We start from the raw sequence: 14,451 nt of genomic DNA, 5'->3' as shown, positions 1-14,451 counted from the left end.
TCTACCGGCTTTCTTTTTTTAAGCTTTCTGCAAATTACCATGGCTTGTTTTAGATTAGTTATATTATACTATAAATATGTCCAGATGTTTTTGTTATTCTGTAATTTGTTGAGTTTGGGCTGAAGACTTGCTTAGATTCTTTTTCCCCCCTTGTAATGATTGATTTCAAAGTTAGTGCTATGTTTTGAATTGTTGTTGGGATTCTTTTTCTGTTGATTAGAAAAGAACCAACAATGATTCTCTCAGCTGCAGATACAGCAGCTCTTAGAAACAGAGGCACAATTATTTAATTTAATTTGTACTCATTTCTGTAAGATAATAGCTAGAACATTGTAGATCATCACTAACAAAACATAAATAAATTCATTAAGTAAATTATTTAAATCAATTAAAGAAGTATAACAGTTACATTTCAGTTGACATCTGAATCTACTGCTTAATCTAATAACGCCTATGACTACCTGCCGCACATCAGGGCTGGGGAAAAGTTCATAGTCTGCCTTTGGGAGCTAGATTATGGTGGAGGGGAAAAGAGAGCAAAGCATGTTTCCTTACAATTAATATGTAACAGATTTTTCCCTTTTGTACCTTCTGTTTTTCAGAGATCTATCTTATAACCTGCTAGAAGATTTACCCAGTTTTTCAGTCTGCCGAAAGCTTCAGAAAATGTATGTCTGTAAGAGTCTCTAAGTCACCAAGCGCAAACCAAGAGCCAAAACTCACATTTCCAGGGGTCATTGGTTTGCTTACCCTGTGGTTCACTGGGGAGACATGTGATGCTTTCTCTTCTTACACACAGGAGCTGTGACTGTATAGGATGTCTGTAAAGTTGGGAGACATAGACGATATTATTTTACCATGCATTATACTATAAGTAAGGCATTTAGTATGTTGAGGGTTTTTTTTTCTTTCCTAACCTGGTATAGTAATGAACTGGGTTTATTTGAGCTTTGGAACTTTTTGGAACTTACACCTCCAATGAGTGGCATTATTTTTGTTTTGTTTTGTTTTTTTTCCTGAACACAAGTGAAGCTCATATGCACGGCATTACGTTTTAATATGGGGATACTTTTGTTGGTATGTTTGCTTCACAATAGTAACCTTCATGGGAATTCCCTGCCGGTCCAGTGGTTAGGACTTGGCACTTTCACTGCGGGGGCCCAGGTTTGATCCCTGGTCTGGGAACTAAGATCCGGCAAGCCGTGCGTGCGGCCAAAAAAATTTCTATTCTAAACCACAATAGTAAGCTTCAGAAGAGGTGCCGTATTAGTCATATTTCAGGTGCCATTGATGCTACTTATGCATGAAACATTTTAGAATTCCTCTCTGAAAATTGCCTCCTCCATAAAACATCAGCGTTGTTGCTTTATAGTCATGCTTTGGTTTTGGTCAAAACAATACTTAATCTGCTTAATCTTTCTCCGAATGCCTTTGGGCGAGGAAGGGAGGGGGGAAAAATCCACCTTGAAAGGTAACAACTTGACACTCCTGAAGACCCTCCAAGGACATAAGAAAGACTCAGAGGGCAGAGAGAGGCATCCTCAAGGCGTTTGAATGATGTTGGCATTTGGAATATAGCTTCAGATTCACCCAAAGGGAAGAGCGGCTTCGAAAGAGAGGCAATACTTTTTTATGTGGTTACATTGCAGTGTTCTTTTTTAAACAAAAAGAAATTTTTCTCAGTGTCACTCGGTAGTCGTAGTTCATGTGTTCCTGTGACCGAGGGCAGGTGACCCCTCTGTAAAAGTTCTCTGAAGACTAATCTTTGAAACCTGTGGCTCCGAAATGAATCTTTGGAACCTGTCATTTCAGAGACCTGCGACATAATGAAATGTGTGAAATTCGAGCCAACACCTTCCAGCAGTTGTTTAGCCTCCGCTCTCTGTGAGTACTCTCTCGCGGCAGCTTCCCCAACATCGAGCACTTTTTATCTCTTTTGGGTCTTCCCCTAATATTCTCTTTTCACTGTCTACTTGTACTGGTGGGCCTTTGTGCATGTATCTGCTAGGAGAAGGCAAATATTTTGCTCATGACCATTTCCAGGAACAGGTTCAAAAGCAGTAAATTTGCAATCTGCCCTCTGCCAGTCAGCAGACGTGAAACTCTGATAAAGAGGAAGGAGGCCAAGCTATTGAACTGCCTACAAAATGTGTTTCTGTTCCTAGCTGGGAGTTGGCGGAGATTGTTCTGCCTGCAAAACCGGGGTGACCACACAGTTCTTCCTGCCTGTTTTTCTCTCCTGGTCAAACAGTTTTTCAATGTGAGTCTCTCTAAGTGCTTAAGAATCACCTGGAGGTGACTAAAAAATGCAGAGTCCAGGTTCTCACCTGCCTCATGAGTTAGACACTCTGGAGTAGGGCCTGAGAATCGGTATTTTAACAAGTACACTAAGGTTTAAGCACAACTGTCCTGGAAAATGCTTCTGTTGCTCAGATGGCTAAGATTTGTAAATATTAAATTCCACTTTATGATTGAAAATACCATATATTTGACATATATTATAGATACTAATATATTATATAAATGTATAATATATTATATATTAATATATAATAGATTATTATATATATTAATATATATTGAAAATACCATAAATACCGCTCCACTCTGATGTGCTTTGCACATTCTGTGCTACAGGACTCAACACTCAGCACTGCCATCAGGTGGACCACACACTACCTGAAAATACCATATATTAACCATAAGTTTAAAAAAAAACGGTAACAGATTTTTTTGTGCATGACAGATTTTTTTCCATCCCGAAACTGGATTTCTGTGTAATTTTGGTGAACGATGACAATATGTAATGTTTAAACTGCAGGATGGTGTTAAAAACCCTTTTTTCCCTAAAGTTTTTCTTAACATTTAAGAGACCATACCTTCATAAAATAATACCATTCCTCAAAACATTTTAAATTCACCTTGGAGAATCAGTTTCTCCAAAAAATTCACTTTGAAAATCATCTTGCTCTGAATTTAATTGTGTTGCCCTTTCCTTACTTTTGGTCTAAAATCGGCTTGTGAAGTTCTTTAACTTTTTAAAATAAATGTGAAACAAAGATATTGTACATTACCTACTTTTATTACCTGCCTTGTTCACCAGGTTGGAGTTGTGGCTCTTTCCAAAAGTTAGTTCTTTTTCAAATATATCAAAGGTCGATATATTTGATAACACTGTGTTGTACAATTGAAATTTGCTAAGAGAGTAGAACTTAAATATTCTTCACCAGACACCCATGGAATCACTCTCCTAGATCACTGTCATCACCCTCCTTACCGGACTTTCCACCATCAGTCTTTACCCATTCATCTCGTTCTCCAAAGAGAATCTTTCTTAAGTAGAAATTGAATCATGTTACTTCCCTGCTTCAAAAATCTTCTGTTATTCCCCTATTGTCTTCAATACCAAAACCAAACTTCCAAGCACCATCCTTCAGAATCTGATTCCAACCCCCTGGAACACCTTCATCTCTCACCCACCAGTTCCCAGTCCCTTGACACATGGACCATTGTTTCTCCTGGTCCTGTCGCCCATTGGATTCCTCCCCACTCTTAACCTGCCCCTGTCCATCCCATAAGAACAACATCTCCTGTCTCTGAGCCCTCTCTACTCTGATGTGCTTTGCACATTCTCTGCTACAGGACTCAGCACTCAGCACCGCCATCAGGTACACCACGCCCTACCTGAAAACGACAAGAATTTTTTCATCTTCTTATCCCCAGCATCTAGTGCAGGTGGCAGGGCTTGCAACCCTCACTGGACACGTATTTGATGAGCAGCTCAACAGAAGACAGTCTCCTGCCCAATTCCCATTTGTAGCTTTCCCACTCCTTCCATGCCATTCCTTCCCCTCGTTAGCTGGAATTTTCTTTTGTTCTGCCATTGATGAAAGGAGAAAACTAAAAAGGCTTCCAGTTTTCCCCAGTTCAGGGGCCTTTCAAATGAGAATGTATATGTTCTGTGAATACCATTTATCCTAGTAACTCAGGGGGCCCAACACCATGAATAAATTACTTTTCTGTGCTAGAGAAAAGTTGACAGTGATCACTTTCAGTTTCCTCAAATGTCTACACTTTAGTTCCCTTCTGAGTTATGAATTTTAAAAATATGAATTTTAAGTTCATTGCTCTTTTTCTAAAATGTGGAATTTCTTATTCCTGTAAAATTATCTACATTTCATTACATATATGTCTGTGGAGGGAAGGGGTGAGTGAATTTTATTTCTCAATAAATTGTAGATTTTGTTATCAAAGGCTTTTATTTCTAACATATGCTAGCCCCTCTCTTCTTCATTTCCCAGTTAAGAATTAAATGTCCAGGGGCTTCCCTGGTGGCACAGTGGTTGAGAGTCCATCTGCCGATGCAGGGGACACGAGTCGTGCCCCGGTCAGGGAAGATCCCACATGCCGCGGAGCGGCTGGGCCCGTGAGCCATGGCCCCCGAGCCTGCGCGTCCGGAGCCTGTGCTCCGCAACGGGAGAGGCCGCAACAGTGAGAGGCCCGCGTACCGCAAAAAAAAAAAAGAATTAAATGTCCATTCTCTCTATTGGGAATTTTTAAAAAAAGTATCTCTGTGTTTCTTTTAAGGCCTGACATACATGGACAATGTACACAAATTTTTGTTGAGTTTCATTACATATCCGGGGACATTTTATAACTTAAAATTTACTTGCCTGTCAGAGAAAGAGCCTCAGAAGTTCCTGTCTCTTCCAATTCCCTGACCCCTACTCATCTTAGAAATGCCCTAATAAAATTTTACAACCATGTTAAAGTCAACTTTTTAGCAAGAAGAGAGTAAAATCTAAAGTATCCACCTGAAGGATTTTCCTGGATTGATTTAAACAAGGTTGCTTTAAAATTCTCTCTTTCATCATTTTATACTATTAATATCTGCCTCTGAAAGATGATTTGATAAGTTAATTGCTCCTGTCCTGAATGGAAATTACATTTTGTTAGAAGAATGAATATATATGGTAAAACTTCACACAGTCTTCTTTTATATAATCCTCTCACTTGCCTTTTTTTTTTTTTTAATAGGAATTTAGCTTGGAACAAAATTGCCGTTATTCACCCCAATGCATTTTCCACTTTGCCATCTCTAAGAAAGCTGTGAGTATTTCATGACTTGTTTATGGCATGTCTTTTAATAATTGGGCCCCATCTGATTAATCAAAAATGTTGGTTTTGCTGAAAAAGCCAGAGTGCACAGAATGCCCAGCCCTCAGTGTCTCCTGCACTGGAGCTGGATCACACCAGAAAGGAGCACCCCACTTCCCACCCCCCGCCCCTCCAAGGCCATGTGCGTCCTTATGTGGATAAATGACGATCTGGGTGACAGCTGGTTCTGGTGATTGAGGTGAAATTTTCCATTTTTGCTGAGCCATCAGGTGGAATGGACTAAGTAATCAGTTCAGTTCTAAAGGTCTTTCATTTTACAGTTTGCCATCTTGACTAATAGAAAATCTTCCTGTCCATTTTTTCCCTCCCTTTCCATCTCTTGCTCTTTCCTCTCCCTCTCTCCTGTGTCTCAGAGACAAAGAAGGAACTGGTCAGACAGAAGTTATGGCGAGAAGGAAGAAGATAAACCCTCAACAATGTTTTCCCCCTCACCCCTAACTTGATCTAGTCAGCACCACTTTTCAAATTATGTGTAGCACCCTCCACTTGATTTTCGATGTCCCCATCTGGCAAAATTAAGCTGAATGTAGAAATTACAATTTGGGTGTGATTAAAACATTTTTCTCCTGCAATTCTGATGGTAAATAGAAGAGTCGTTCAGGAGCTAAAACCAAAATGGTTCCTTTTACCATTAAGAGGAAGGACCCTGCTTAGAAGTTTTTATGGAGCAGTTTAATCATCTTTAGGTTGCTTTTTTAACATAATTGTTTTATGCTAACACAGACTAAAAGCCAATTGTTGTTTGATGTTTTGCAGGGACCTATCATCCAACCGCCTGTCGTCTTTTCCTGTAACTGGGTTACATGGTTTAACTCACTTAAAATTAACAGGAAATCATGCCTTACAGAGCTTGATATCATCTGAAAACTTTCCAGAACTCAAGTGAGTTTGTCATTAAAACTAATAAGATACATTTGTGGTCATGTGAAACAATAGACGTGTTATAGTGGTTTTCAAAATTTATGGGACTCTTTTGAATTGCATTTCATGCCTTCAAGTCCCCCACCCCTGGGGCATTGTTAGGACAAGCCCTGGAGTGGGAGAACGTGTCTTCCTGACCATACTTCCTTCCTTCTTCAAAGATGCCTCCTGGAACCACAGAGTTCATGGAAAGAGTTTGAAAACCATTGATCCATGAGATACAAACTAGGACATGTAATTAAATAACATTATAACATAATTGTACTCCTGTTGACATGTTTAAATTCGTCTTGCTTATGTATATGTTCTAATAAAATGTACTAAATTAATATTTGCTTGAGGAAGTAATGCTCTTTAAAACCTGTTACACTTATTAGCGATAAAGTCCCTTGAAAGATTTTATATATATATATATATATATGTATATACACATATATATATTCTGTATATATATTAAACCACAGTACTTTTTACATACTTTAAAACCATAACCCCAAAAGAGAGTTTAGAAAATAAAAGAGAGGAAAAAAAGTCTACAAATACCCTTAACCAAAGTTTTATGTTATTTCCTTCCAGATTTTGTTTCCAATGTATTTTTAATTGTTAGAATCACAGTACGTATACAAACTTATATCACCTTTTTGTCACTTTACGTTATGTCATACCATAAGCACTTTTTAATGGTGTTACAATTTTCCTAACAGTCATTTTTTAATGTTTTTATTATGGAAATTTTCAAACTCAAAAGTAGAGAAAATAATATATCCATCACTCAGCCTCAGCAACTGTCAACATTTCATGGCAATAATTTTTAATAACTCTGTTGTTATGAATAGCACGGTAATCAACATCTTTATGCACATAGTTAACACTTTAGATTACTTATTAAGGCTAAGATCCACAGGCAGAATTATTAAGTGAAAGATGAGCACTGTATTTAACAATCTATTTCTTTAAGTGTGTGTTTTTGTTTGGTTTTGTTCATTCAAAGGGTTATAGAAATGCCTTATGCATATCAGTGCTGTGCATTTGGAGTATGTGAAAATGTCTATAAAATTTCTAATCAGTGGAATAAAGGCGACAACAGCAGTGCAGATGACCTTCATAAGAAAGATGCTGGAATGTTTCAAGTTCAAGGTGAGAGCTGCTATGTCACTGTGATGAAATTGTGTCTGAACGGGGCTTGAAAAGTCATCGAGCAGATCATCTGAACTCCAAACAAGTCCCTATGTAATCTCTCCAGCAAGTTGAGGATCAATCCCACTTTTTAAAGATTCTTAGAGAAAGAGAAAACTCCTTTAGGATTCATTCTAAAAAGTCATCTTTTCTCTAAGGGATTTCTTAATACTTATATTTACAATTAGATCCCTTTTAGCACATATTGTCCTCAGGGGTAAATATTAAAATTGATTATCAATATTTTCATAAACTTTTTTGAGGGCCTTATCCCTGTGGATAACTTTTTCAAACATGCTTCTGCGCTTTTTTCTCCAGAAAATGCAATCTATTTTTATTCTTAAACCCCAGTGGGGAGTGGAGGATATAGACATTTTAGATGCCTCCATATTTCAGCAGAAGGGCTTAAGAATCCAACTTCTTATCCAACTAATCCTAAAACATTCTCCCCACCTACCCCCGACAAAGGCTAGCTGTCAGGAAAGTGAAATGAGATAATGTCTGTAAAGCACTTGGCTTTCCTTGAAGCAAGACCTGACTTAAATAGACAACAATGTACCTCAAACCACACCTGTGGTAATGAGGCAGTGCTCTGGGCAGCCCCCAATTTCCTTTCCCTGCCAACCTTGCAAGTTTGCACAGAGTCTAAATAGACTGGCTTTTCTTCCTTTGGGTCTTAATGATTTGTTGATTCCCAAGCAAGTACGATTCAGTCTGTCTGCACATTATCTTAACTTTTCTTCCTGCACACAGACCTGATTAAGGAGCTGATATTATAGCTAGCCTTTGGCTTTTTTATTTTAGGCTACAGCATATGTCTTGCTCTTGTTCTTGCTTTCATTTTTGCTTTTTCTGCCTCACCCACCCTAATTTCTACTATATTTATTCAACCCTCCCCCCCCAAAAAAATAAACAATTAGAGTGTCTACTGTGTGCCAGGCACTGTTCTATGCCCTAGAGGCACACAATGAACGAGAGAGACAAGGTTCTTCGTGGAGTTTATTTTCAAGGACAATGATTTGCAACCCTGGTCCATATATTGTAATCACACAGAAGCTTTTAAAAAACACTGGTGCCCAAACCTCACCCCAGACCAATTAAATCAGTAAGTGTGTTAGATCACAAAACTCCTGTTTCATGGATAGCTAATCCAAGCACCAGTTACTTGATTTGTCCTCTGTTAAGCAGAATTCCCCAGAAAGATTGAAACTTACTAATTCTCCCTCTTGTACTCAGAGAACACAGCTCAGAACATTTGCACTATAGCTATCTAAGTGTTAGAAAATCGGATAAAGTGGTTCTTCCACTGAACGGAGAGGCCCACGCTCTCTCTCTAATTTAGGTCAGTGCAATTTGGGGCCATCGTGAGCTCCAGGGAACAAGAACAGAATGAGAGAGCTTCGACGTTATGACAGGGAGTCCAGGGTTACTGTCCCTTGCCCCCAGTTCTGCTGAAATTCTGTCATATAGTAGCTTGAGTAGAACATCCCAAAGCAATTTTATAATAGACTTGCAAGAAAGCCCAGGGAAAAGTGGGATGTCTGACCCTCAGTTCCCTTTGTGACATTTCATGTCTCTAGGGCAATCCAGGACTCTCCTCCCTGGAAGTTGGCCCCTGAAAAGAGAGACAGAACTAATCATTCCAGAACTAATCGTTCCAGAACTTCTCATTCCTGCAGATGAGCGTGATCTTGAAGATTTCCTGCTTGATTTTGAGGAAGACCTGAAAGCCCTTCATTCGGTGCAATGCTCACCTTCCCCAGGTGAGAAAGGCATCAGACCTGCTCAGCAGCAGTACCCACCCTTAATTCTGAGGCCATCAGGGACATTTGGCTACACTTCAAGGCAAAATCTGTGCCGTCTTTGCAGCTCATCAATATCCCACCCCATGGGGACCTTTAAAATACAAATGTTCGTTCCCTGGAGTTGGTCTCCATTCATAAATAGGATCTTTGTAGGAGACTTTTGATTCAGATTAATGGAAATGAAAGAACCAATCTTATAGTTAGAAGTATATGTAATTTTTAAAATAATATTAGCTATTTAGTCTGGTATGCAACAGTCTTGCTTCATGTAATCACTGATTTTTGACAGTGATTTCTTGTAAGTCTTCTCTAAATAGCTATTTGGTTAAAGCAAATAATAGTTTTAGAGATAAGTAAAAACTATATATATTATTCACTTAATTGTTTGTCCCATTCCCTGAAATAGGATAGACCAGTTGAAAAAAAAAAAGACAGCTGGGGAGGGCTGATATTTTATTTTCAACAATTTGATGGTTCCTTGCACCTAAACGTCAAATGTCAATCTAAACCTAAGACGACATTCTCATGAAATGCACCTTCATACTTCCTCTTCTAACATCACTGAGTATTTCCCTAGGATTCTCCTTCCCTGTTTACAGAACCTTTTTTGAAGCATTCTGGACAAATATCATAAAACGCCCAGGAGGGACTTCCCTGGTGGTCCAGTGGTTAAGACTTCGCCTTCCAATGCAGGGGGTGCGGGTTCAATCCCTGGTCGGGGAGAAAAGATCCCACATGCCTCCAGACCAAAACAACAAAACAAAAAAAAACAGAAGCAATATTGTAACAAACTCAAAAAAGACTTTAAATATGGTCCACATCAAAAAAAAAAAAAAACTTTATTAAAAAAAAAACAAAAACCAGAGATCTGACTTGTTACCTGGCCCTCACACTGCTGTATTTGGGGGACCTGAATCCAGTGATTTAAACTCCCCGGCTCCATTTCTCTGGGCATAGCTTGAAAATCTGGGCACCCGGTATGTTCACCTTTACATTAAATAGTGGTTTAATAAAGTGGAGTGTGCCATAAGGGAACTGTGTGTTACCATGGCTGTTACTGGTCTCTATCTCTTGGTGTCCTAACAAGAGAGACAAAGAGGTAATTTGGCAAAAGTTGTGAACACTAATTTGATACCCAGTCTTTTTCTTCCTTGGACTTCTAGGCCCTTTCAAACTCTGCGAATACCTGTTCGGTAGCTGGCTGATCCGCATTGGAGTGTGGACCATAGCAGTTTTGGCCCTGACGTGTAATGCCCTGGTGACTTCAACCGTGTTCAGAGCCCCTCTGTACATTTCCTCCGTAAAACTGTTAATTGGGTTAATAGCCGTGGTGAACATGCTCACGGGGGTCTCCAGTGCTGTGCTGGCTGGCGTGGATGCCTTTACTTTTGGCAGCTTTGCGCAGCACGGTGCGTGGTGGGAGCAGGGGGTCGGCTGCCAGGTCGTCGGGTTTTTGTCCATTTTTGCTTCGGAATCCTCGGTTTTCCTGCTTACCCTGGCAGCCCTGGAGCGTGGGTTCTCTGTGAAATGCTCTGCAAAATTCGAAACGAAAACTCCTTTTTCCAGTCTGAAAGCAATCGTTGCGCTCTGCGCCATGCTGGCGGCGACCATCGCCGCGGTTCCTCTGCTGGGCGGCAGCGAGTACAGCGCCTCCCCGCTCTGCCTGCCGCTGCCCTTTGGGGAGCCCAGCGCCACAGGCTACATGGTGGCCCTCGTCTTGCTCAATTCCCTTTGCTTCCTCGTGATGACCATTGCCTACACCAAGCTCTACTGCAATTTGGAAAAGGGAGACCTGGAGAATATTTGGGACTGTTCTATGGTGAAGCACATTGCTCTGTTGCTCTTCACCAACTGTATCCTTTACTGCCCGGTGGCTTTCTTGTCCTTCTCCTCTTTACTGAACCTCACATTCATCAGCCCTGAAGTAATTAAGTTTATCCTTCTGGTGATTGTCCCCCTTCCTGCATGTCTCAATCCCCTTCTCTACATCCTCTTCAATCCTCATTTTAAGGAGGATCTGGGGAGCCTGGGAAAGCAAACCCACTTCTGGACAAGATCGAAACACACAAGCCTGATGTCTATTAACTCTGATGATGTTGAGAAACAGTCCTGTGACTCAACCCAGGCCTTGGTAACCTTCACCAGTGCCAGCAGAGCCTATGACCTGCCTTCCAATTCTGGGTCACCACCAGCTTATCCAATGACCGAAAGCTGTCATCTTTCATCTGTGGCATTTGTCCCATGTCTCTAATTAATATGTGAGAGAAAGTTTTCAAAAATTGAAAACCCAAAAATGTGAGGTTGAGTATATCAGAGCAGTAACTAAAAAGAGCTGAGTTGAAACTTGATTTAAAAAAAAAAAAAACCTCTCAGTGTCAAAAAGCTGATAATTATTGATACAAGAGAGTGAAAAATAGGTCTAAATGCTGCTTATATAACTTGTTCAAGCTATATAACTCAGTCACACTCTTCAGGTAAGCCTAAAATATATATAAATATTTTAAAAACAGATTGAACTGTTCAAAAAATTCTCCATGATTTCAATTGAATTCTTTTTCAACTCACTTGCTTACGAAAGGGGTTTTAAACCAGAGAAACCCTTCATATATGGTTGGAGGTATTAGGAAAATAAGAGTTTTTAAATGGCCTACATTACTAAGTAATGGTTGTGACCAGTAGGATTTCATTTTAATGACCATGTGGAGATGTTTTAGTACTTCTTCACCTTTCCTCAGAAAGGGTCCTTCCAGGTCACCAATACCCCTGTGAATGGATAACTAAGGCACGATTAACTCATTCACAGTCACACCATTTTTAGAGATGCTAGATTTTATGTATCGGCACTTCCACCCTCAGTGGAATAAAACTGCTTACAAATACTTTGAAAGGAAAATGAACTTAAATTCATAAATTGCCACGAAGGCAATGATGTACAGATGAGGTCTTGTCTAATTCATTTTTAACCCCTTGGTGCCCAGAGGTTCGAAGAAAACTCCATTGCCGGCAATGGACATTCGCAGAAAAGACGGTAAGCAACCTGGGATTATTTTCCCCCTGGGTGAGTGCACGTTTTTCACAGGAGGTTTTATCACTTGATTCAAACTGATGTGCATGATAAGGTAACAATCAAATGCAGACAGAGCGTAAACTAAATCCACTGACATAACTTCTCACAGGTACCTCTAGTAGCTTTAGCAACAATGTCTGAAACCACTTTTGACTCAACAGGAACTCGGTAATATATTATCCTGTTTATTTAGCTTGGTTTTAGCTATGTTGTCTTTGGATCAACCTACCTGATGTCAAGAACATGACTTCTCTGCTTATTCCATATTTAATACATGTGTTAGGTATTGTACAAGGCAAAATTATTAAATATTAAAGGTCAAAGGATTAATTAATAATTTCTATTATACTACATTAGCTTCACTACATCCAAACCAAAAGACTGTTAGGTAGATTTATTTTTATATAAGCATGTTTATTTTGATCAGATGTTTTAACTTGGAATTGAAAAAAATACATTTATGAGATGTTTTATAAGATGTATAAATATAGAACTGTATTTATTACTATAGTAAAGATTCAGTAATACTAAGGACCATGATAATAAACCATGTACAGTGGCATATTCTTCCATATATATTGTGTTTCTCTGCCCATTTTCTTTAAATTCATTAACTGTATGTAATATATGTAAATGTATATAGTACCTGTAAATAGACTCCAAACTTGCTTTTCTATTAGGTACAAAATAAAAGAAATTTGTAATAAAATGTGTGACTATAAAACAAAATATTTTCAAGTGCTTTATTGATCCCATAGGCAAATACATGGTGTCCTAAATGTTTTGAGTTTTGAGGTTTAAATACATTTGCTATCTAAGTATTTGCACTTCGGTATTTTAAGTATTCTGGACTTGTCTTAAGAAGTAAATCTTTCACAAGAACAAATCAAAATATCTTTACCAACTCCTAGATTGTTTTAACTATGACTGATAAGCCATTTTTGTCATGACAAATGACTTGGTGAAGTTCACTTTCCCCAGTGATAGTTTGGACTTCATAGCCAGAATCTACTTCTCTTGCAATGTAAAAAGAAAAAAACACAATTAGAAAGAAATGCATAAATAACAAACCAACCCTAAAATCATTCAACATGAACATGTTTTCCATAAATTTTTCCTTTAAAGAAAACATATTTTATGACCATGTCAAGGCCAAAAGATAAATACATGTGATTCTCGGGGCACAAAGAAATACACTAGTCCCCTTTAGTTCTCATCCCCCAAAACATAAGAAATGAAATGATTTTTCTAAACACCTAGTGCTAGACCCTCCCAGCTTCGATGATGATTCCTGCTCTGCCCGTACAAATTGTAAAATGAAACCATCAAGTAGTAGTTGAAGCCTCAGCATTATTGCTAAGATGAACCCATATCGACTGAGCACCTCCAGGGTACCTGGCACTGAGTTTCCCACCCATCCATCAGATATAATCACGTGCTTCAACCTAACCTACTTAACAGGCATCCAGTGGGATCCTACTATGCAGTCTACACTTTGTCTTCGGCTGAAACAAGGGCCATAACATGATCTTACTGCTCTTAATCTCATACCTCTTAGCCCAGGCAGCTGATATGAAAGTTGCCTCAGAAGCGGTGGATCTCAGTCTCTCTTCTCCACATACTTGCTTTTGGGTACCCAAAGTTAGGAACGTCCCGGCAGCCCACCCCTCCCTTTCTCTCCCACTCAAGAAAACGCAAGTCAGTGGTGTGACTTTTTTAAAGGAAAAAAAATCCACTCTTATTTCTTTAAAAATCCACAAACTCTGGGCTTCCCTGGTGGCGCAGTGGTTGAGAGTCCGCCTGCCGATGCAGGGCACATGGGTTCGTGCCCCGGTCTGGGAAGATCCCACATGCCGTGGAGCGGCTGGGCCCGTGAGCCTGTGCGTCCGGAGACTGCGCTCCGCAGCGGGAAAGGCCACAGCAATGAGAGGCCCACGTACCGAAAAAAAAAAAAAGATGTTGAACTCAGATTCTACACTGATTCATTCATTTCAGACACAAGTTCCAGCATGTTTGACCCTTGCAGCCTATTGAGGAGGATGATAACAAAGCTTTAGCTTGTCTGGGTTCAGAAACAGGTAGAACATACATGTTATGAGCTGGAGAAGCATTGTGGAATATTGTTCCTAACTCTAGCCACATTAGGACATCACTTCCCATTCTAGTTAGGATATATTAAGTGGGAACGTTAAAAACATGCTACTCCATGAGGACAGTGAATCTAATGATATGGGCTGGGGAAATGATAGTTCTTCAAGGAATAACTGAAAAAAAATGAGAATGTTTCACCTGGAGAAAAGGCTA

The 14,451-nt window shown here is 39.5% G+C and overlaps 1 protein-coding gene across 6 annotated transcripts in view; it reads left to right on the top strand.

Moving 5' to 3' along the window:
* Window positions 1-12,856, top strand: part of LGR5 (leucine rich repeat containing G protein-coupled receptor 5) — a 121,189-nt gene extending 108,333 nt beyond the window's left edge. For 5 of the 6 annotated variants that reach the window (XM_024737170.1, XM_024737167.1, XM_024737171.1 and 2 more), the window contains 7 exons: window positions 603-668; window positions 1,813-1,884; window positions 5,038-5,109; window positions 5,935-6,060; window positions 7,091-7,236; window positions 8,955-9,038; window positions 10,244-12,856. In XM_024737170.1, the coding sequence (XP_024592938.1) occupies window positions 603-668; window positions 1,813-1,884; window positions 5,038-5,109; window positions 5,935-6,060; window positions 7,091-7,236; window positions 8,955-9,038; window positions 10,244-11,331 (1,654 nt within the window). In that variant the 3' untranslated portion in view covers window positions 11,332-12,856. The remainder of the gene's footprint in view (window positions 1-602; window positions 669-1,812; window positions 1,885-5,037; window positions 5,110-5,934; window positions 6,061-7,090; window positions 7,237-8,954; window positions 9,039-10,243) is intronic. The other variant, XM_024737166.1, reaches the window with a different exon arrangement.
* Window positions 12,857-14,451: the final 1,595 nt, after the last annotated feature.

This window comes from Neophocaena asiaeorientalis, unplaced genomic scaffold, assembly GCF_003031525.2.
Source record: "Neophocaena asiaeorientalis asiaeorientalis breed wild unplaced genomic scaffold, Neophocaena_asiaeorientalis_V1.1 scaffold134, whole genome shotgun sequence".
Lineage (NCBI taxonomy): Eukaryota > Metazoa > Chordata > Mammalia > Artiodactyla > Phocoenidae > Neophocaena > Neophocaena asiaeorientalis.
The sequence above is the reverse complement of the archived record's forward strand: the minus strand, read 5'-3'. Positions and strand labels throughout refer to the sequence as shown.